Source organism: Trichomycterus rosablanca, chromosome 1 (genome assembly GCF_030014385.1).
Source record: "Trichomycterus rosablanca isolate fTriRos1 chromosome 1, fTriRos1.hap1, whole genome shotgun sequence".
NCBI classification, from domain to species: domain Eukaryota; kingdom Metazoa; phylum Chordata; class Actinopteri; order Siluriformes; family Trichomycteridae; genus Trichomycterus; species Trichomycterus rosablanca.
The window spans coordinates 85,472,058-85,495,111 of record NC_085988.1 but is presented as its reverse complement, the minus strand read 5'-3'; the positions used below and the strand labels follow the sequence as shown (position 1 = coordinate 85,495,111).

The window sequence follows — 23,054 nt, the reverse complement described above, 5'->3', positions numbered from 1 at the left end:
CTGTTCTCCCCATGTTCTCTCTCCAGCCTGGAGCAAAACATTCTAAAGTCTAGCTAGTCTACAATTCTAGAGCAAACCTCAATTCTACAGCCAGACTAAATTCTAAGCAAAAGCTCAATTATTGAGCAAAACTAAATTCTAGAGCAATTCCAGAGACAGGCTGAATTCTACAGCAAACCACAATTCTAAAGCAAAATTTAATTATAGAGGCTCAATTATAAAGCCTAGCTAAATTCTATAGCAAAACTTACTTCTAGAGCAAGATTGAATTCTAAAACAAAACTCATTTCTAGAGCCAGACAGAATTCTAGAGCAAAATTTAATTCTAAAGCCTAACTGAATTCTAGAGAAAAATGTAATTCCAGAGCCAAGCTAAATTTTAGAGCAAACCTCTATTCTAGAGCAAAACTTAATTCTAGAGTCAGGCTGAATTCTAGAACGATGTTACATGAACTCGGCTATCACGCAGAAATACATAGGCTGACTAGATTCTGGGTCTAGCTGAATTCTAGTGCAAAACTCAATTCTACATCAAAATGTAATTCTAGAACAAAACATAATTCTAGAGCCAGACTGAATTAGAGAAAGAAACTCATTGTTAGAGTAAAACCTAATTCCAAAGCCTAGCTGAATTCTAAGGCGAACATAAATTCTGGAGCAAAACTCAATTCTAGAGCAAATTTTAATTCTAGAGCCTAGCTGAAATCTAAAGCAAGAACTCAATTACAGAGCAAAACTAAGTACTAGAGCCTGGCTGAAATGTAGAGCAAAACGTAATTCTAAAGCAAACATCGATTCCAGAGCAAACCTTTATTCTAGAGCAAAATTTTATTCTAGCACCAGACTGAATTATAGAACTCTGTTACATTAATTCAGCTATCATGTAGAAATAAATAGGCTGACTAGATTCTGGGGCCAGGTCGAACTCTAGAAATATACCAAAGTCATACTTAAATTGTAGCCTAAAACTAGATTTTAGAGTTAGTCTAGATTCCAAAGTAATGTGGAATTTTAGGAGCTGGCTACCCTCAGCTGAGCTCTAGAGTCAGGTGAATTCTGGAACAGAAGCAGAGTTTAGTCCTGATCTGTTGGAGTGTCGAGCCGAACCCCTCACCTCATCCAGTCGTCTCTCTGTTCCCAAAGCCAGCAGGTTGTTGTACTCTCGCTCCAGAATCTGACGAGCCTGTGAGAGAGAGAGAGAACAGAGGAGTCGGGATTATAGGAACGCGATCTCGTTTTGTTCTGGAACTAAAAACCTAGAACTTTAAAATGTATAAACACAGGCACTGTGTGGAGGACGGTTAGAGAGGCAAAACAGGATCCCAGTCACAATAATTCTGAAGCACTGTGTGTAGACGTGTGTATGTATGTGTGCTCAATAAAAACATCAGAACAAACAAGCACACACACACACACACACACTGTACGAAAGCCCATGAAACCCCACAACTTAATTCTAGAGCCCGACTGAATTGCAGAGAAAAACTCAATTCTAAAGTAAAACCTAATTCCAAAGCCTAGCTGAATTCTAGAGGAAAATTTAACTCTAGAGCCAAGCTGAACTGTAGAACAAAAACTTAATTATACAGCAAAATTTAATTCTGGATCCTAGCTAAACTCTAGAAGAAAATGTAATTCTACAGCAAAAACTCAATTCTAGAGCTAAACTAAATTCTAGAGCCTACAAGGACACATGTAATAGACATTCAAGCACACACAATGACACACGTCATAATCTTGCAAGCTCATACACACATTATAGACACACACACACACACACACACACACACACACTACAAAAGCCCATTAAACCCCAAAACTTAATTCTAGAGCCCGACTGAATTGCAGAATTTTAAAAGACTTAATTCTAAAGCAAAATCTCAATTCTAGAGCCAAACTAAATTCTAGAGCCTACAAGGACACATGTAATAGACATTCAAGCACACACAATGACACGTCATAAATCTACAAGCACACATGTCAATCTTGCAAGCTCACACACACGTTATAGACACACACACACACACGTTATTATTTATCTTTATCTGATATCACCTACATGGTGGAGATTAATAACGCATCATATCCATGCGTTTTTATACATCCACAAAAAGAAGGTGCAGCTCAGGTTATGTTTGTTTTCACGCTAACCCAGCGGTCCCTCCCAGACCCCGACAAACTACCCCACCTACATGGGGAGCACAGAGAGAGCTGCACACTAGCAGCACTCTATACACACACCTGCCACCAGGTGAGGGACAGTGGGTGACCATGTCTCATACACACATACAATCAAATTTTTATGACTAACTCATAAATGTGAATGTTATAATTTTTATTGTAATTATTTTGCACTGTTTCTATTAATATTTTATTCTATTTTATATTTTTGCACCTGTAACTATTTTGTATATATTTGTTCTTATTGTTATTGTTATATTTCTCTGTAACTGAGCTTTGGCAACACGAATGTCCTTATTTGTCATGCCAATAAAGCTTCTTTTGAGTCTCAGTATCAGAAACTCATTAAAACAGACCATGTTTGTATAATTTAAACAGATTGTGTTTGTATTGACAATATTTCTAACATGTTTTTGTATTTAGGTTCATTTTATTCTGTAGAATTGTTGAATTAAATGTAGAATTGTTTATGTACGGTTTTGTGTCAGTTGGGCGGTATGCTGGGTGAAGTGTATCATAATTAGTCCTTTAAATAACGTAATGATTCATTGAGTGTTTTGACAGTTGTGCTGGGTGCTGGGTGAAGTGTATCATAATTAACCTCGTCACTAACTGTGATATATTAAGTGTGTGTTACATGTTAATAGAATTCTGTGTGGTGTGTGTGATATTTCTTTATATACACACACAAACATTTATGAGTGTGTTAATGTGTGTGTGTATAATGTGTGTGTGTGTGTGTGTACCTGTGTGTTCTGGTTGGGGATCTGCAGTAACAGGGCGAGTGTGTGTGTGTGTGTGTGTGTGTGTGTGTGTGTGTGTACCTGTGTGTTCTGGTTGGGGATCTGCAGTAACAGGGCGAGTGTGTGTGTGTGTGTGTGTGTGTGTGTGTGTGTGTGTACCTACCTGTGTGTTCTGGTTGGGGATCTGCAGTAACAGGGCGAGTGTGTGTGTGTGTGTGTGTGTGTGTGTGTGTGTGTGTGTGTGTGTGTGTGTGTACCTGTGTGTTCTGGTTGGGGATCTACAGTAACAGGGCGAGTGTGTGTGTGTGTGTGTGTGTGTACCTGTGTGTGTGTGTGTGTGTGTGTGTGTGTGTGTGTGTGTGTGTGTGTACCTGTGTGTTCTGGTTGGGGATCTACAGTAACAGGGCGAGTGTGTGTGTGTGTGTGTACCTGTGTGTGTGTGTGTGTGTGTGTGTGTACCTGTGTGTTCTGGTTGGGGATCTGCAGTAACAGGGCGAGTGTGTGTGAGTGTGTGTGTGTACTTGTGTGTGTGTGTGTGTGTGTGTGTGTGTGTGTGTGTGTGTGTGTGTGTACCTGTGTGTTCTGGTTGGGGATCTGCAGTAACAGGGCGAGTGTGTGTGAGTGTGTGTGTGTGTGTGTACTTGTGTGTGTGTGTGTGTGTGTGTGTGTGTGTGTGTGTGTTCTGGTTGGGGATCTGCAGTAACAGGGCGAGTGTGTGTGTTTGTGTGTGTGTGTGTGTGTGTGTGTGTGTGTACCTGTGTGTGTGTACCTGTGTGTTCTGGTTGGGGATCTGCAGTAACAGGGCGAGTGTGTGTGTGTGTGTGTGTGTGTGTGTGTGTGTGTGTGTACCTGTGTGTGTGTGTGTGTGTGTGTGTGTGTGTGTGTACCTGTGTGTGTGTGTGTGTGTGTGTGTGTACCTGTGTGTTCTGGTTGGGGATCTGCAGTAACAGGGCGAGTGTGTGTGTTTGTGTGTGTGTGTGTACCTGTGTGTTCTGGTTGGGGATCTGCAGTAACAGGGCGAGTGTGTGTGTGTACCTGTGTGTGTGTGTGTGTGTGTGTGTGTGTGTGTGTGTGTGTGTGTGTGTACCTGTGTGTGTGTGTGTGTATATGTGTGTGTACCTGTGTGTTCTGGTTGGGGATCCGCAGTAACAGGGCGTGTGTGTGTGTGTGTGTACCTGTGTGTTCTGGTTGGGGATCTGCAGTAACAGGGCGAGGCTGCTGTAGTCGAAGTTATCGTCGAGGGCGATGAGGGCACCATGAACGCCGCTCTCTAACAGGATGTTGACGTAGTCACGGAGACCGATGCTCTGTACCCACCGAATCACGCGCTCGTTGGTCCATACCAGCACGTCTACACACACACACACACACTTCTTATTAATAGCAGATCTTATGTTTCCTAGGCGATCATCAGATCACATGAAATACTTTTGGCTCTGTAGTGTACGAGGTTAAGAGGACCGTGGGCGACACATCAAGTTTATTTCAGACTGAAACTCTTATTAAAATAGAAATGATTTAACTACAGTAGGATGCATCTGCTCCCACAATGCACTGCTGCAGGGTGACTGGTGTGATGCAGGGTGTGAGATCTGAGAACTGTTCCCAGTACAGTAACCATGGTAACAGTGCTCACACTTATATACTGATCAGATAGAAAATCAGAGAAAATGAGCCGCATATTTCACAGCATTTTCTGGATCGACCTGCTTGTGTGAATCAGCTTTTTCATACATGAGAATAATGAGGTGTAAACACGGCTCCATCCTTACTGATGAACACTTGGAAGCTGCTTGAGAAAGCTGAACATCAATAAAGGAACTGAAGCGCATTAAAAAAAAAAAAAAAAAGGCCGACCTTAAACAGTAGATCACGATGACCTGTCGACTGAAATAGTAGATCTCAGGTCACGAAAGTGTGGCACCCCTGTAATATTGTGTTGTGTTGTTTTATGTTGTGTTGTAATTATGTTGTGTAGTGTATTGTGGGTTGTGGTGTGATGAGTATTGTGTGTGTTTTGTTATGTTGTATTGTGTTGAGCTGTATTTTGTTGTGTGTTGTGTTATGTTGTGTTGATACCTCTCATCTCGTGCTGGCTGCTCTCTCGTCGTCTCTCCAGCTCTTTGCGATCGTAGTTGAGCTTCTTTAAACACATGATGCCGTACTGCAGACTCGTCCTGTAACGTACAGAGAACATCACACGGGGTCAGCGGATCAGGTCAGGAAACACAGCAAACATCACACGGGTCAGCGGATCAGGTCAGGAAACACCGCAAACATCACACAGGGGGTCAGCGGATCAGGTCAGGAAACACAGCAAACATCACACAGGGGGTCAGCGGATCAGGTCAGGAAACACAGCAAACATCACACAGGGGGTCAGCGGATCAGGTCAGGAAACACAGCACTGAGCTTCATACAATAACAATCAATCCATTCATCCATCATCTACACAACAATCCGTCCATCCATCCATCATCCATCTAATCACAAATAGAAATGTACAGTGATGTAGAACGTGTCTGAAATGTATGTTTAATGTACTAACACTGCAGCCAATCATGCCGTCTGCACTCGGTACTACTCATGCTCTTCTGTGTGTGTGTGTGTGTGTGTGTGTGGCAACCTGAGGTCCGAACCCAGGTCTCCAGGACCCGAGATATATGCTGCACCCACAATACCCGCCGTGTCGCTTATTTAACCGTGTTCTGTCTGTGAGTTCCCCTGCGACACACTGTGACTCCGTACCTGTGAAAGCTGTCCACCATCTTGAGATGAACTCTGAGGTCCTTCTTGGTCAGGTGGTCCAGCATGCGGGCGTCCACCAGGCACTCCATGAAGTAGCTGCGGTACTGAGGTAGGCCGAGGCTGGGCAACCATTGGTTACCGATCCACTCGTGATTCATGTCTCCGTACGCCAGGGTCTGGTACACACACACACACACACACACACACACACACGCTTCACATGTGGCTCCGCCCACTCACATGCCAGTCAGTGGACTGAGCAAACTTCAGATTCAATATAATATCTCACGTAATGAGTTTGAGGTAACAGGTCCGTCACCACTGAGACAGGAGACTCAAGTCCTGCTGAGACCTGCTGTCCTGGGGCACCGGCGCGAGCGGCAGAAGATTATAGATTAACCTCCATTAACGTCATTTACACTTTACAGCTATTTTATTAATCCATTTAGGAGGAAGGGGGGGGGGGGGGGTCGTCAATTGTGACTAATGGCAGTTTCTGTACTTTTACTTCGGTCAGCATATAAATATTATTTATTTATTAGGATTTGAAGGGGACATTTTTTCATTTTGGTTCCATTTATGACAGGACAGGTAGTTACAGGTTACCCATGATTCATCAGTTCAAGTTCAGTGTCAAAGACCATCACGAACATGCAAACTCCACACAGACTCAAACCCAGGACCACAAAAATACAAAAAATCACCCAAAAACAATAAAAATTTGCAAACTCAAAATGTTTAAATATATAAAGTAGCTCATAACATCTTTTTAACAGCTTCTAAATGTTAAAAATATTGTTTTACTATCTTTTAATAGCGCTCCACCTGGGACTCGAACCCAGGACCTTCTCGCTGTTAGGCAACAGTGCTACCCACTGTACCGCACTCATAAAAATAAAAATCCATAAAAATACAAAAATAAACTAAAATCAATATAAAAAAAAAAAAAAAACACAAATCATTTAAAATAAATATTGTTTTACTTATTTATATGATGTTCGGTACCGGTAGTTCTGGCGCTTTACCACATGGTGGCGGTGTTTCATTAGTTTTGTGCCAGTTTATCCCTCTCGCTGTTTCCTCGGCTGCACCCGTTAGGGGTCGCCGCCGGATCGTGATCCGCATCATTGATTTGGCACAGTTTTTTACGCCGATGCCCTTCCTGACACGACCCTCCCTATTTATCTGGGCTTGGGACCGGCACTACAATGCACTGGTTTAAGCATCCTAGTGGCTGGGTTCCTATAGGACAATTCAGTGTCTCCTATTATCCTGACTGCATGTTTTTGGACTGTGGGAAGGAACCGGAGCACCCGGAGGAAACCCACTCAGACACGGAGCGCTCGACCTGAGAATCGAACCCAGGACCTTTTCATTGTAAGGCAACAGTGCTACCCAGTGGTTTATTCGGAATTGCGTTTGCAAAGGTGCGACTTCATTATTCGAAGCTACGAAGGAAGTTCCTGCTGCTAGTGATGGTACTACCTAGCGTGATGTATCGTTGGCTACGATAAAGCAGGGTGAAAGTTCGCCACCACAGGTCGTGCTTTTGGCTCGAGTCGGACATCGCTATCAACAATCATTGATGATCAGGCGCGGATTTTAACTCGGGCCACAGATGAAGCTTCAGCGACAGGATTTAAGTGAATGAAACCTGTTTTTGAGAACCTTACCTGAGACCAGCTTCCTTCTTCAGATTGTGATTTCTGTTACGACAGGAAGAAGAGTCACAGCGTTACTGCAGCGTTAAACACACTCGCATCCAGTCTAGCACCTGTACTCTCACTGTCAGGACATGCTGCTGTGGTGCATGCAGAAGGTGGCTTGGCATTGTCTTGCTAAAACAACATGCAGATGGGAGTGTGTTTGTACCCCTCAGAGTTAATGAAGTCAAGTCAAGTCAAGTTCAGTGTCAAAGACCGTCACGAACATGCAAACAGACTCAAAGCCAGGACCATAAAAATACAAAAATCACCTAAAAACGATAAAAAGGTGCAAAATCTAAATGTCTAAATATATAAAGTAGCGCATAACATCTTTTTAAAAGCTTCTAAATGTTAAAAATATTGTTTTACATATATATATATATATTTATGCAATAGAACACGAGAGGGAGAGTGTTATCGTGAATAACATCACGGCTGTGATTCGGTCGCAGGCACGAGCCGATGGCGAGTTCCGTAGGTCATCACAGCCGTGATATTATTCGTGATAACACACGACCTCGAGTGTTCTATTGCTTTTATACAACAGTTTTCACAAAATAAAGAAAGAAAATAAATCAAAGAAGCCATGAATTTCATAATAAATTTGCTTTAATATTGACAATACCTTCCGCCAAAAAGTAGTTCCACAACCAATATAAAGTTTAACACTACAAAGCAGACATTCCAAGTTGCAAAAACTCATTTCAGGGAGGTAAGAAGAAGAAAGCAAGAACCTCCGAAGGGAAAAAAAGAAATAAAAAAACCTCTCGCACACACCAAAGGATTATGGGTGATAACAGAACTCTTAGGAGCTGCTAACTGGGCTATTAAGCTAACTGTTCGCGTTACAAACACATTAATGTTCCCTACATAGTGCACTAGATTGTGTATCAGATCACGGATATATGTTCCCTACATAGTGCACTAGATTGTGTATCAGATAGCGCATTCATGTTCACTACATAGTGCACTAGATAGTTAATTAGATAACTGATTGATGTTCACTACATAGTGCGCTAGATTGTGTATCAGATCACGGATTTATGTTCCCTACATAGTGCACTAGATAGTTAATTAGATAACTGATTGATGTTCCCTACACAGTGCGCTAGATTGTGTATCAGATCACGGATTTATGTTCCCTACATAGTGCACTAGATTGTTAATTAGATAACTGATTGATGTTCACTACATAGTGCGCTAGATTGTGTATCAGATCACGGATTTATGTTCCCTACATAGTGCACTAGATAGTTAATTAGATAACTGATTGATGTTCCCTACACAGTGCGCTAGATTGTGTATCAGATAACGGATTTATGTTCCCTACATAGTGCACTAGATAGTTAATTAGATAACTGATTGATGTTCCCTACACAGTGCGCTAGATTGTGTATCAGATAACGGATTTTAAACGCGATCGGGAATAAAGTCGGTGTCGCTGCGTGCGCGTTTGTGTGCATGAAGCTTGTCGTTACTGGCAACGCGTCGGCGGAGTAATACAGTTGTGGTGTGAAAAGGCCGTGCTGTTATCACCAATATCAGCACGGTTAGAACGCTTCTCAACCAATCAGATTGTAAGGTCGGAACTAACTGTTGTATAAATATATATAATGTTCGGTACCGGTAGTTCCAGCGTTTCAATAGTTTATGGTAGTTTATGCAGAAGGTGGCTTGGCACTGTCTCGCTAAAACAACATGCAGATGGGAGTGTGTTTGTACCCCTCAGAGTTAATGAAGATGTCTGTGTTAACACCCCCATAACAGGACAGCCGCTGGATTTTAAACATTTTAGGGAAGGTCCTAAGGTCCTTAATTGTAAGCTAGACTCATCAGACCAACTCGGACGAGCTTGAGGCCAGAGAAGTCGGCGGTGCTTCTGGACGTCGTTGATATTTTGATTCTGCTTTGTGTAGCTGAGCCTACAGGTCTGTCTGAAAACGTAGGATGATGGGAAATGTGTCTATGTGGAGAGAGAGCGCTGGGTTTTCAGACAGATCCTACATTTCTGCATGTTAATCTACACTATATGGCCAAAAGTATTTGGACGCTTGACCGTGAGCTTGGTTGGTAGAGCTAAAATACATTGGTGAAATGATGATGATGACGATGAGGTGAGGATGAAGGCTTTCTGTCGGTGTGTGTGTGTGTGCGTGTGTGTGAGTGTGATGAACATGATGGGACGGCGGTGCTGGAGATGGAGCATGCTCAGGGGGAGGAAGGCGTGGCGGGCGTGGCGGGCGGAGAGTTAGAGGAGCAGGACTGACCGTTTTGGAGGGAGCTGCCAGCGTCTCCATCTCCTCGTGCGTCACCCACACGTTGCCTGACGGCTACAGTGGGCGGAGCCGCGCAGACAGCAGGTGTCCAATCGGAGAAGGGCAAGCAGTATTAAAGAAGAAGAGCAGCACCACTGTAAGCCAATAGTGTTACAGCATCACGGTGGGGTCACACACACACACACACACGTATGTGGACACCTGACCATGTGCATAAATATGTGCCCCCATGACCTTTGGTGTGTATGTGTGTATCAGTGTGTGTATGTTTAGGTTTGCTTTGTATGTGTGTGTGCATGTACAGGTGTGTGTGTGTGGTAATGTGTGCATATGGTGTGTGTTATCTATGTACATGTGTTTGTGTATATGTGCGTGCATGGTGTGTGTTATGTGGGCATGCTTGTACATGTGTGTGTGTGTGTGTATACAGTGTATCACAAAAGTGAGTACACCCCTCACATTTCTGCAAATATTTTATTATATCTTTTCATGGGACAACACTATAGAAATAAAACTTGGATATAACTTAGAGTAGTCAGTGTACAGCTTGTATAGCAGTGTAGATTTACTGTCTTCTGAAAATAACTCAACACACAGCCATTAATGTCTAAATGGCTGGCAACATAAGTGAGTACACCCCACAGTGAACATGTCCAAATTGTGCCCAAAGTGTCAATATTTTGTGTGACCACCATTATTATCCAGCACTGCCTTAACCCTCCTGGGCATGGAATTCACCAGAGCTGCACAGGTTGCTACTGGAATCCTCTTCCACTCCTCCATGATGACATCACGGAGCTGGTGGATGTTAGACACCTTGAACTCCTCCACCTTCCACTTGAGGATGCGCCACAGGTGCTCAATTGGGTTTAGTCCATCACCTTTACCTTCAGCTTCCTCAGCAAGGCAGTTGTCATCTTGGAGGTTGTGTTTGGGGTCGTTATCCTGTTGGAAAACTGCCATGAGGCCCAGTTTTCGAAGGGAGGGGATCATGCTCTGTTTCAGAATGTCACAGTACATGTTGGAATTCATGTTTCCCTCAATGAACTGCAGCTCCCCAGTGCCAGCAACACTCATGCAGCCCAAGACCATGATGCTACCACCACCATGCTTGACTGTAGGCAAGATACAGTTGTCTTGGTACTTCTCACCAGGGCGCCGCCACACATGCTGGACACCATCTGAGCCAAACAAGTTTATCTTGGTCTCGTCAGACCACAGGGCATTCCAGTAATCCATGTTCTTGGACTGCTTGTCTTCAGCAAACTGTTTGCGGGCTTTCTTGTGCGTCAGCTTCCTTCTGGGATGACGACCATGCAGACCGAGTTGATGCAGTGTGCGGCGTATGGTCTGAGCACTGACAGGCTGACCTCCCACGTCTTCAACCTCTGCAGCAATGCTGGCAGCACTCATGTGTCTATTTTTTAAAGCCAACCTCTGGATATGACGCCGAACACGTGGACTCAACTTCTTTGGTCGACCCTGGCGAAGCCTGTTCCGAGTGGAACCTGTCCTGGAACACCGCTGTATGACCTTGGCCACCATGCTGTAGCTCAGTTTCAGGGTGTTAGCAATCTTCTTATAGCCCAGGCCATCTTTGTGGAGAGCAACAATTCTATTTCTCACATCCTCAGAGAGTTCTTTGCCATGAGGTGCCATGTTGAATATCCAGTGGCCAGTATGAGAGAATTGTACCCAAAACACCAAATTTAACAGCCCTGCTCCCCATTTACACCTGGGACCTTGACACATGACACCAGGGAGGGACAACGACACATTTGGGCACAATTTGGACATGTTCACTGTGGGGTGTACTCACTTATGTTGCCAGCTATTTAGACATTAATGGCTGTGTGTTGAGTTATTTTCAGAAGACAGTAAATCTACACTGCTATACAAGTTGTACACTGACTACTCTAAGTTATATCCAAATTTTATTTCTATAGTGTTGTCCCATGAAAAGATATAATGAAATATTTGCAGAAATGTGAGGGGTGTACTCACTTTTGTGATACACTGTATGTGTGTTCTAATGTGTGCACATGGTGCATGTTATGTATGTAAGAGTGTGTGTGTGTGTGTGTACAAACGTGTGTATGTGTGTGCTAATGTATGCACATGGTTTGTGTTATGTATGTAAATGTGTGTGTGTGTACGGGTGAGTGTATGTGTGTACTAATGTGTGCGCACATGGTGTGTGTTATGTATGTAAGTGTGTGTGTGTGTGTGTGTGTACGGGTGAGTGTATGTGTGTACTAATGTGTGCACATGGTGTGTTATGTATTGACGTGTGCGTATGTGTGTGTGCATGTACAGTGTATCACGAAAGTGAGTACACCCCTCACATTTCTGCAAATATTTCATTATATCTTTTCATGGGACAACACTATAGACATGAAACTTGGATATAACTAAGAGTAGTCAGTGTACAGCTTGTATAGCAGTGTAGATTTACTGTCTTCTGAAAATAACTCAACACACAGCCATTAATGTCTAAATAGCTGGCAACATAAGTGAGTACACCCCACAGTGAACATGTCCAAATTGTGCCTAAAGTGTCAATATTTTGTGTGACCACCATTATTATCACTGCCTTAACCCTCCTGGGCATGGAATTCACCAGAGCTGCACAGGTTGCTACTGGAATCCTCTTCCACTCCTCCGTGATGACATCACGGAGCTGGTGGATGTTAGACACCTTAAACTCCTCCACCTTCCACTTGAGGATGCGCCACAGGTGCTCAATTGGGTTTAGTCCATCACCTTTACCTTCAGCTTCCTCAGCAAGGCAGTTGTCATCTTGGAGGTTGTGTTTGGGGTCGTTATCCTGTTGGAAAACTGCCATGAGGCCCAGTTTTCGAAGGGAGGGGATCATGCTCTGTTTCAGAATGTCACAGTACATGTTGGAATTCATGTTTCCCTCAATGAACTGCAGCTCCCCAGTGCCAGCAACACTCATGCAGCCCAAGACCATGATGCTACCACCACCATGCTTGACTGTAGGCAAGATACAGTTGTCTTGGTACTTCTCACCAGGGCGCCGCCACACATGCTGGACACCATCTGAGCCAAACAAGTTTATCTTGGTCTCGTCAGACCACAGGGCATTCCAGTAATCCATGTTCTTGGACTGCTTGTCTTCAGCAAACTGTTTGCGGGCTTTCTTGTGCGTCAGCTTCCTTCTGGGATGACGACCATGCAGACCGAGTTGATGCAGTATGCGGTGTATGGTCTGAGCACTGACAGGCTGACCTCCCACGTCTTCAACCTCTGCAGCAATGCTGGCAGCACTCATGTGTCTATTTTTTAAAGCCAACCTCTGGATATGACGCCGAACACGTGGACTCAACTTCTTTGGTCGACCCTGGCGAAGCCTGTTCCGAGTGGAACCTGTCCTGGAAAACCGCTGTATGACCTTGGCCACCATGCTGTAGCTCAGTTTCAGGGTGTTAGCAATCTTCTTATAGCCCAGGCCATCTTTGTGGAGAGCAACAATTCTATTTCTCACATCCTCAGAGAGTTCTTTGCCATGAGGTGCCATGTTGAATATCCAGTGGCCAGTATGAGAGAATTGTACCCAAAACACCAAATTTAACAGCCCTGCTCCCCATTTACACCTGGGACCTTGACACATGACACCAGGGAGGGACAACGACACATTTGGGCACAATTTGGACATGTTCACTGTGGGGTGTACTCACTTATGTTGCCAGCTATTTAGACATTAATGGCTGTGTGTTGAGTTATTTTCAGAAGACAGTAAATCTACACTGCTATACAAGCTGTACACTGACTACTCTAAATTATATCCAAGTTTCATGTCTATAGTGTTGTCCCATGAAAAGATATAATGAAATATTTGCAGAAATGTGAGGGGTGTACTCACTTTTGTGATACACTGTATGTACCTGTGTGTGTGCTTATGTGTGCACGTGTGTGTATGTGTGCACATGGTTTAAGTTACGTATGTCAATGTGTGTGTGTGTACGTACGTGTGTGTGTGTGTGTGTGTGCTAATGTGTGCACATGATGTGTATATACGTACAGTGGGGCCAAAAAGTATTTAGTCAGCCACTGATTGTGCAGGTTCTCCTACTTAGAAAGATGAGAGAGGTCTGTAATTTTCATCATAGCTACACTTCAACTATGAGAGACAAAATGAGAAAAAAAAATCCAGGAAATCACATTGTAGGATTTTTAAAGAATTTATTTGTAAATTATGGTGGAAAATAAGTATTTGGTCAATAACAAACAAGCAAGATTTCTGGCTCTCACACACCTGTAACTTCTTCTTTAAGAAGCTCTTCTGTCCTCCACTCGTTACCTGTATTAATGGCACCTGTTTGACCTCGTTATCTGTATAAAAGACACCTGTCCACAGCCTCAAACAGTCAGACTCCAAACTCAACCATGGCCAAGACCAAAGAGCTGTCGAAGGACACCAGGAAGAAAATTGTAGACCTGCACCAGGCTGGGAAGAGTGAATCTACAATAGGCAAGCAGGTCGGTGTGAATAAATCAACTGTGGGAGCAATTGTAAGAAAATGGAAGACATACAAGACCATTGATAATCTCCCTTGGGGTCAAGATCTCATCCCGTGGGGTCAAAATGATCATGAGAACGGTGAGCAAAAATCCCAGAACTACACGGAGGGACCTGATGAATGACCTGCAGAGAGCCGGGACCAAAGTACAAAGGCTACCATCAGTAACACACTACGCCGAGAGGGACTCAAATCCTGCAGTGCCAGGCGTGTCCCCCTGCTTAAGCCAGTACATGTCCAGGCCCGTCTGAAGTTTGCCAGAGAGCATATGGATGATCCAGAAGAGGATTGGGAGAATATCATGTGGTCAGATGAAACCAAAATGGAACTTTTTGGTAAACACTCAACTCGTCGTGTTTGGAGGAAGAAGAAGAACCCAAGAACACCATACCTACTGTGAAGCATGGGGGTGGAAACATCATGCTTTGGGGCTGTTTTTCTGCAAAAGGGACAGGACGACTGATCCGTGTTAAGGGAAGAATGAACGGAGCCATGTATCGTGAGATTTTAAGCCAAAACCTCCTTCCATCAGTGAGAGCATTGAAGATGGAACGTGGCTGGGTCTTCCAGCATGACGATGATCCCAAACACACCGCTCGGGCGACGAAAGAGTGGCTCCGTAAAAAGCATTTCAAGGTCCTGGAGTGGCCTAGCCAGTCTCCAGACCTCAACCCCATAGAAAATTTGTGGAGTCCGTGTTGCCCAGCGACAGCCCCAAAACATCACTGCTCTAGAGGAGATCTGCATGGAGGAATGGGCCAAAATAGCAGCTACAGTGTGTGCAAACCTGGTGAAGACTTACAGGAAACATTTCACCTCTGTCATTGCCAACAAAGGTTATGTTACAAAGTATTGTGTTGAACTTTTGTTATTGACCAAATACTTATTTTCCACCATAATTTACAAATAAATTCTTTAAAAATCCTACAATGTGATTTCCTGGATTTTTTTTTCTCATTTTGTCTCTCATAGTTGAAGTGTAGCTATGATGAAAATTACAGACCTCTCTCATCTTTCTAAGTAGGAGAACCTGCACAATCAGTGGCTGACTAAATACTTTTTGGCCCCACTGTACGTACATGTGTGTGTGTGTGTGTGTGTGTGTGTGTGTGTACATGTGTGCTAATGTGTGTGCATGGTGTGTGTGTAGGTTTAAGTTTGCGTATGTGTGTGTATATGTGTTTACATGGTGTGTTATGTGTGAGTGTATGTGTGTTCCAATGTGTGCAAGTGTGTTACGTACGTACGTGTGTGTGTGTGTATGTGAGCACATGGTGTGTGTTACGTATGTGTGTGTACATGTGTGCTAATGTGTACATATGGTGTGTGTTACGTGTGTGTGCTAATGTGTGCATATATGTGTGTGTGTGTGAATAACAAGTATCTGATGTGACTCAGGTTGCCACATACACACTGTATTTGTGTGTTTGCATACGTGTGTGTGTGTGTTCATCATCACGGCTCAGTTGTTAGTGTAGACGAAGCACCGTTGCCATGACAACCTACACCGGAGGCGGAATAGCAATGTAGGACGGCACACACACACTAGTGGAGCAGAAGCATAATCACACACACACACACACACGTAGCTGTTTCTGGCCTGTACACATATAGTGTGTGTGTGTGTGTACTCACGGTTCTGGAGGTGGGCGGGGCCGACGGGCTGGTGAGCGACACCATCTCCTGGATGGCGAGTCTGAGCTTGAGTCGGTGTAGCGGGTTGCTGATGCCGATCTCGCGCTGGATCTCGGTGTCGGACAGGGCCGACATGATGGCGCCGCTCTTCACGTTCGCCCGACACGCCGCCACGTACCAGGCGGGCATCCCTAACCACAGCTGCACACAGAAAACAAACATGTAAGGGGTTCCCCGAAATCACTGCAGGGGGCAACAGTTTAGGGAAGGTCCTTTCTCAGCTCTCTAAAGACATGAAGAGACGCTCCAGTGTCCTGCACAGAGCCCTGACCTCAGGATCACTCAACAGCTCTGGGATGAACCGGAACATCGACTGATCAGTCAGCACCCAGCCATACACTTGCTGTTGACTGAGCGGGCACAAATTCCCACAGTCTTCTCAGAAGAGCGCCTGTTGCTCAGGTGTCCGAATACTTTTGACCGTATAGCGTAGTTCCACCTTTCCACCACTAGATGGAACCCGTGTACAGCAGGACTGGAGAAGTTCCTGAAGTTCCTCTTATCTGCTTCTTCGATTGATGTAGTGGGTGTGGCGCAACCCAAAAAAAATGCCAAACACGAGGTGGGAACACACCTGGGACAGGGGACCAATTTATATTTATTAAAGTTTGGGGGAAACTGGAGTACCTGGAGGAAATCCACACACTCAAAACGGGAACATGTTCTCACAGACAGGGACCGCAGGTGAGAATCGAACCCAAGCCCTGCGACACGTTACTGTGGCGCCACCCAAAACCATTTAGTTTTATTTCTGCATTTTGTCTCTTTTTCTCCCAGTTTAGTTAGTCATAGCCGGTTCCTCTTCCTATGCTGGAGACCCCGATGGTGCCCTCCCTCCTTCCTATTCGCCCGTACTTCGGTGGATTGTCAAGTGAGGTCGGTCTCGCGCATGTAGAGTCACGCACTGATCTCCACGTCCTCTGTACAGACGCCTCTGACTACTAACCAGGATCCCTTAGACAGCGTCCAAGACCCCGCCCAGTTTTTAGTCCCGTCTTTTCCCACCCGGCAGACTAGCGGCTGATTTTGTCTGCTGCAGGCACTAGGGGGCGCCCAGCCGACCGGTCGCAGGGCTGAGATTAGAACTCGGACAGAACTTAGAACCGTTTGAGGTCCGTGAGTGCGGTTCTTACCTCCAGCCAGGCGACGACAGTAGGACCGTCCCACTGAGCGAAAGGTAATCCCTTCCTCCTCGCCTCCTCCAGCAACTCGTGCCTACGGGAGAAACAGAAGGGGGAAGGAGGAGAGTGGGCGGCGAAAAACAAGTGAGGACGGCCAACTAGGGCAAAGAGAGACTGCTGATCTGCTTAGTGGGGTCTAATATACGTAAACACATCTTTGTCTTGTACATTCCTAAATAACTCCCAAACCTTTTCACCTCCTTCTGCTCCCCTGCAGATGTCACCACCCTAAATACTGATCAATCTCAGGAGAGAAAACACCACTACCAGGAGGTTCCCTAACACCTCCTGGTCTCCTTCCAGTCCACCTGAAGCTGTGATAAAAAAATCATAAATAATAACTTGATTGTACGACCCATGAAGAGCCTGCTGGACCTCTAAAACCATGAGTGCTATAACGGAATTGATCCCTTCTTTACTGCTATAACAGCACTTACTCCTCTGAGAAGGATGAGAAGGACTTCCAGGGTTACTAGAGTTCCTTCACACCATGGGTGCAGCATTCCAGAACAGGAAAGGACCTTCCCTAAAGTTCTGCTTCTACTTGATTAGGATACCTTTAGGATACTTGGCTATGCTATACTCAGACACACGATTGGCTGTGTCTGTAAGGGGCGGCACAACAACTGAACAGGGATTCCTCATAACTGCTGCAGTTACGCCCTCTGCTGGCTGTTTGATAGCACTGCACCGCATAGAGACGGGGGATAATGGGGATCGGTGCATGACTCGGTCCGTGCACGATACGGATCTCCATCCCTCATGCACATGTGTCGGAGGGGACGTGTGGTAGTCGTTACAATCAGTTAACTGGATATGACGAACATCTCAGGCTTGTGAGTTCTAATCTCAGCTCATCCAAGGGAGGGACGGCTGCAATTACGCCCTCTGCTGGCTGATCGATGACGCCTCTAGTAATCAGGTAATCTATATTATATTGGGAATATGCACTCACTGAGCACTTTATTAAAAAACAACTGCCTTAAACATTTACTGACCGTTTTATAAGCCAAACCTGCCATACAGATGTGCTGTGTGGGTATACAATCACTGTCTGTGGTCTATTTGCTGCTCTGTAATCTGTCACCCCTCTCTATGCCATTCATTAGTGGAAAAGTACTTTAGGGAACCCCCCACCCATTGGTCAGATAGTGTTTAGGTGATGGATCATTTTCAGCACCGCAGTGACACTAAGTTAGTAATGGCATTGTATTGTGTGTTATAGGTACAGCAGTGTTGTTGGGATTTCCTGTGATCAGAAAGTGTCCACTGACTAGAAGTATTAAGACACCTCGTGTCACTTACTGTTAACCTACAACCAGCACCATCAGGGTACGTGTTCCTAATAAAGAGGCCAGTAAGGCCAATAAACATAATACAAAACAGGCGTTCCTAATAAAGTGCTTGGTGAGTGTATAATCCTATAAGTATGGGGTTCTGGAAATATTTTACCCTGTAAACACTGGACCCATGTGACCATCGGATTCTGGACGGTGAGATGGACTTAAGATAAGATTAGATTAGGAAATAAGATTTGCGTCTCAAGATGGGCCAATAAAGGAGCCAAAAATAAGCGCGTATAATTATTTACAGTTAGCCGTTACGATCCATTATTACCTTCATAAACTTTCCGCACGCTAAGGTAAACACAAGCGCTAAAACTGAATTATACGAGCCAGCACTTGGCGGAACGAGAACCGCGGGAGCACTCGGCTAACGATCACGCTGCAGAGATTAAAATACGATGCTCAAGGGAATATTTAAGTAACCAACTTTAAGGCACTGATCATTCTTTACCACGCTAACGAATAACATTTGTGTGCTTCTAGCGTCTATACGTTATTACCCAGATTAGCATGTGGCAGGATAATCTGTAATATCCCATTATTAGCTTTGTCAAGTCCTAGAAAACAGCAGCGCTGCAAATAAATGATACGACCCAGGAGTTAGCGAGATGAGAAACATGGGGGCGATTTGTAGGTACTCGGCTAACAAAACCAGAGCGAGGATTAAATACAGAGCCTGAAGGGACGGGGTCAGGAAAATGCTAACGCATACACTGATCAGCCACAACATTAAAACCACCTCCTTGTTTCTACACTTACCATATAGAAGCACTTTGTAGTTCTACAATTACTGACTGTAGTCCATCTGTTTCACCCTGTTCTTCAATGGTCAGGACCCCCACAGAGCAGGTATTATTTAGGTGGTGGATCATTCTCAGCACTGCAGTGACACTGACATGGTGGTGGTGTGTTAGTGTGTGTTGTGCTGGTATGAGTGGATCAGACACAGCAACGCTGCTGGAGTTTTTAAACACCGTGTCCACTCACTGTCCACTCTATTAGACACTCCTACCTAGTCGGTCCACCTTGTAGATGTAAAGTCAGAGACGATCGCTCATCTATTGCTGCTGTTTGAGTCGCTCATCTTCTAGACCTTCATCAGTGGGCACAGGACGCTGCCCACGGGGCGCTGTCGGCTGGATGTTTTTGGTCGGTGGACGATTCTCAGTCCAGCAGTGACAGTGAGGTGTTTAAAAACTCCAGCAGCGCTGCTGTGTCTGATCCACTCATACCAGCACAACACACACTAACACACCACCACCATGTCAGTGTCACTGCAGTGCTGAGAATCATCCACCACCTAAATAATACCTGCTCTGTGGGGGTCCTGACCATTGAAGAACAGGGTGAAACAGATGGACTACAGTCAGTAATTGAGGAACTACAAAGTGCTTCTATATGGTAAGGAGCTGATAAAATGGACAGAGTGGTTTTAATGTTATGGCTGATCAGTGTATAGTGCTGTCCCCGATGTTAGAACGACATTAAAACTGTGTATAATGATGAGAAAGTTAGCATAAAAAGGCTAGTAAACAAACATCAGGGTTTATGATACAGAGTTAACTAAACTATGCTAACTGAGTTAGCGCTCTGATACCGACACAATGCTAACAGTGAGGAAATGCTAGTCACACAAAACGTTTTACAAGTAGCTCAACATGCTTATTACTTTGTTTTATTATTTATTATTTAATATTTATATATTTTGGTATTATTTTAGCAGTGTTTGTGTCCCGGTACCGTTTCTAAAACGGACCGTGATGTATTTTATTATAAATTAAATAAAAGTTGTCCTTCAGGTCCAAGTTCTTTAAATAGTCATTCCTAGTGTAAACACTGGGTGTCGCTATCACATAAAACTTAAACAATTCACGTCTCAATTGCTCATTAATCGTTTATATTTACATTTTCAACTATTAGCAGACACTTTTATCCAAAGCGTAAGACTACAGTACTGTGGCAGTATACAGTCTAAGCAATTGAGGGTTAAGGGCCTTGCTGAAGGGCCCAACACTGCCAACCTGGCATTGGTGGGGCCTGAACCAGTGACCTTTCGATTACTAGTCCAGTTCCTTTTATACAAAGCGACCTACAATTATTACTGAACACAATCCGACCAATTGAGGGTTAAGGGCCTCACTCAGGGACCCAACAGTGGTGACTTGGTGATGATAGGGCTTGAACCGACAACCTTCTGATTACTAGTCCTACTTAACCACTAAGCCCTCAAAACGGTCAAAAATCTAAACGGTAACGACGTGACACCTACATGTTCCTAAGCACCATGGTGGCTCCAAAGACAGATTTTTTCACTGATTTCAGAGGGAAGTGGGTATGTTTAATTTGTCAGGAAACACTTGCTTTAATGACACAGTGTAATAATCCTGTTCAAATCAAAAGGACGCGTCGTTTATAGTTATTTACATTCATGACTGAGTTCAATTCAAGCCATTAAGGCTTAAGGATCTTGCTCAAGGGCCCAATAGTGGTGACATGGCGGTGGTGGGGCTTGAACCAGTGACCTTTCGATTACTAGTCCAGTTCCTTAACCACATTTGCATCCACAAAGCGACCTATAATTATTACTCAATACAATCCGACCAACTGAGGGTTAAGGGCCTCGCTCAGGGACCCAACAGTGGCAACTTGGCGATGATAGGGCTCGAACCGACAACCTTCTGATTACTAGACCAGCACCTTAACCGCTGAGCTACCACCGCCCTCAAAATGATCAAATATCAAAACATTAATGTTCCTAAACACCATGGTGGCTCCAAAGACAGATTTTTTCACTGATTTTAGAGGGAAGTGGGTATGTTTAATTAAGAACATGTCGTTTATAGTTATTTACATTTTACATTTGCGGCATTTAGCAGACGCTTTTATTACTTTTTAATTATGACTGAGTTCAATTCAAGCCATTAAGGCTTAAGGACCTTGCTCAAGGGCCCAAGAGTGGTGACATGGCGGTGGTGGGGCTTGAACCGACAACCTTCTAATTACTAGTCCAGCACCTTAACCTCACCTTAAGTAATCGAGCAGGCATATTATTTTTCATTTCTTTTCTTTTTTTGAGTCCATGGCTGTCATTGCTTTTTTTTTCTAAATGCGGCCCCCAACAAGAAAAGTTTGGACCCTCGTCTGGTTCCCATACATACAGAACTAGGCGTGTTAGCCCCCTAAAAAGAATTCGGATGCTGAACCCAAATCCAAACCTGAATAAAATGAACCGGTCAAACAGTAAACACAGCGAGAAATGTGGGGCATAAGCAGGTAACAACAAATCAACTAATCAAACTTTTAGCTTGTTATTACATGTAGCTAATGTTATTTTACACCCTGCTAGCTGTTTTAGCAATGTAGCACCTGTAAACCCCTTAAAAAGTCTCTGCGTGTGGAAACATCACCCATAAAATGTACTTTACACGACCCAAAACATCCAAAACAGCGTGGAATGCATTTTCAAAGCAAAACTGGAAGGTCGATCTGCAGGCACTTCACTTGGCTAACAAACGGTCACATGTTAAATACAGAACTTATACAGAAGGAATAGCTTGGACACAAATGCTAATTCTGCTAAAAGCAAATGGAAGCCTACTAGACAAAATGCTAATGTAGCTGTTATGTAGTCGTTTTTTTTAGGAGGGTCTGTGATCATTGGTCCCGACAACCATGAATCATAATAAGCTAACTGTGGGTGGTGTGAGAACACTGGGCCGCAGACAGACGTTAAGATACGGAACCCGTCGTGTGGCGATTATAGGCAGGGCTGGTGTCCAGTAATCATTAGCTTCGTTAGCATTTATGTCCAACTTTCCCGCTTCATACAATGTTTTACAGGCACTGATAGCAATTCAACATTAAATGTACGTGCTGAATGATGCTTCTCTCTCGGAGGATGAGGTAAATAATGCAGAAACACATTAGCATTGCAAAGTAAGGACACTTGAATACAGAGAGAGAGAGAGAGAGAGAGAGAGAGAGAGGAACGAGAGAGTGATGTCTATTCGCTAATTAAGCTCAGAGTTACAACAACCTCGGTTGTCAATGTTACACTGATCAGCCATAACATTAAAACCACCTCCTTGTTTCTACACTCACTGTCCATTTTATCAGCTCCACTTACCATATAGAAGCACTTTGTAGTTCTACAATTACTGACTGTAGTCCATCTGTTTCACCCTGTTCTTCAATGGTCAGGACCCCCACAGGACCACCACAGAGCAGGTATTATTTAGGATCATTCTCAGTACTGCAGTGACACTGACATGGTGGTGGTGTGTTAGTGTGTGTTGTGCCGGTATGAGTGGATCAGACACAGCAGCGCTGCTGGAGTTTTTAAACACCTCACTGTCACTGCTGGACTGAGAATAATCCACCAACCTAAGATATCCAGCCGACAGCACCCCGTGGGCAGCGTCCTGTGATGAAGGTCTAGAAGATGAGCGACTCAAACAGCAGCAATAGATGAGCGATCGTCTCTGACTTTACATCTACAAGGTGGACCGACTAGGTAGGAGTGTCTAATAGAGTGGACAGTGAGTGGACACGGTGTTTAAAAACTCCAGCAGCGCTGCTGTGTCTGATCCACTCATACCAGCACAACACACACTAACACACCAGCACCATGTCAG

At 44.2% G+C, this 23,054-nt stretch overlaps 1 protein-coding gene across 5 annotated transcripts in view; it reads right to left on the bottom strand.

The window, feature by feature from the left end:
- ppfia2 (PTPRF interacting protein alpha 2) overlaps positions 1-23,054 on the bottom strand; it is a 129,504-nt gene that overhangs the window by 4,702 nt on the left and 101,748 nt on the right. For 3 of the 5 annotated variants that reach the window (XM_062997060.1, XM_062997053.1, XM_062997072.1), the window contains 8 exons: positions 17,027-17,108; positions 15,834-16,034; positions 9,646-9,708; positions 7,346-7,378; positions 5,673-5,848; positions 5,004-5,101; positions 4,100-4,275; positions 1,115-1,183 (listed from right to left, as the gene is read on the bottom strand). In XM_062997060.1, coding sequence (XP_062853130.1) covers positions 1,115-1,183; positions 4,100-4,275; positions 5,004-5,101; positions 5,673-5,848; positions 7,346-7,378; positions 9,646-9,708; positions 15,834-16,034; positions 17,027-17,108 — 898 coding nt within the window. The remainder of the gene's footprint in view (positions 1-1,114; positions 1,184-4,099; positions 4,276-5,003; positions 5,102-5,672; positions 5,849-7,345; positions 7,379-9,645; positions 9,709-15,833; positions 16,035-17,026; positions 17,109-23,054) is intronic. The other 2 variants (XM_062997066.1, XM_062997080.1) reach the window with 1 other exon arrangement.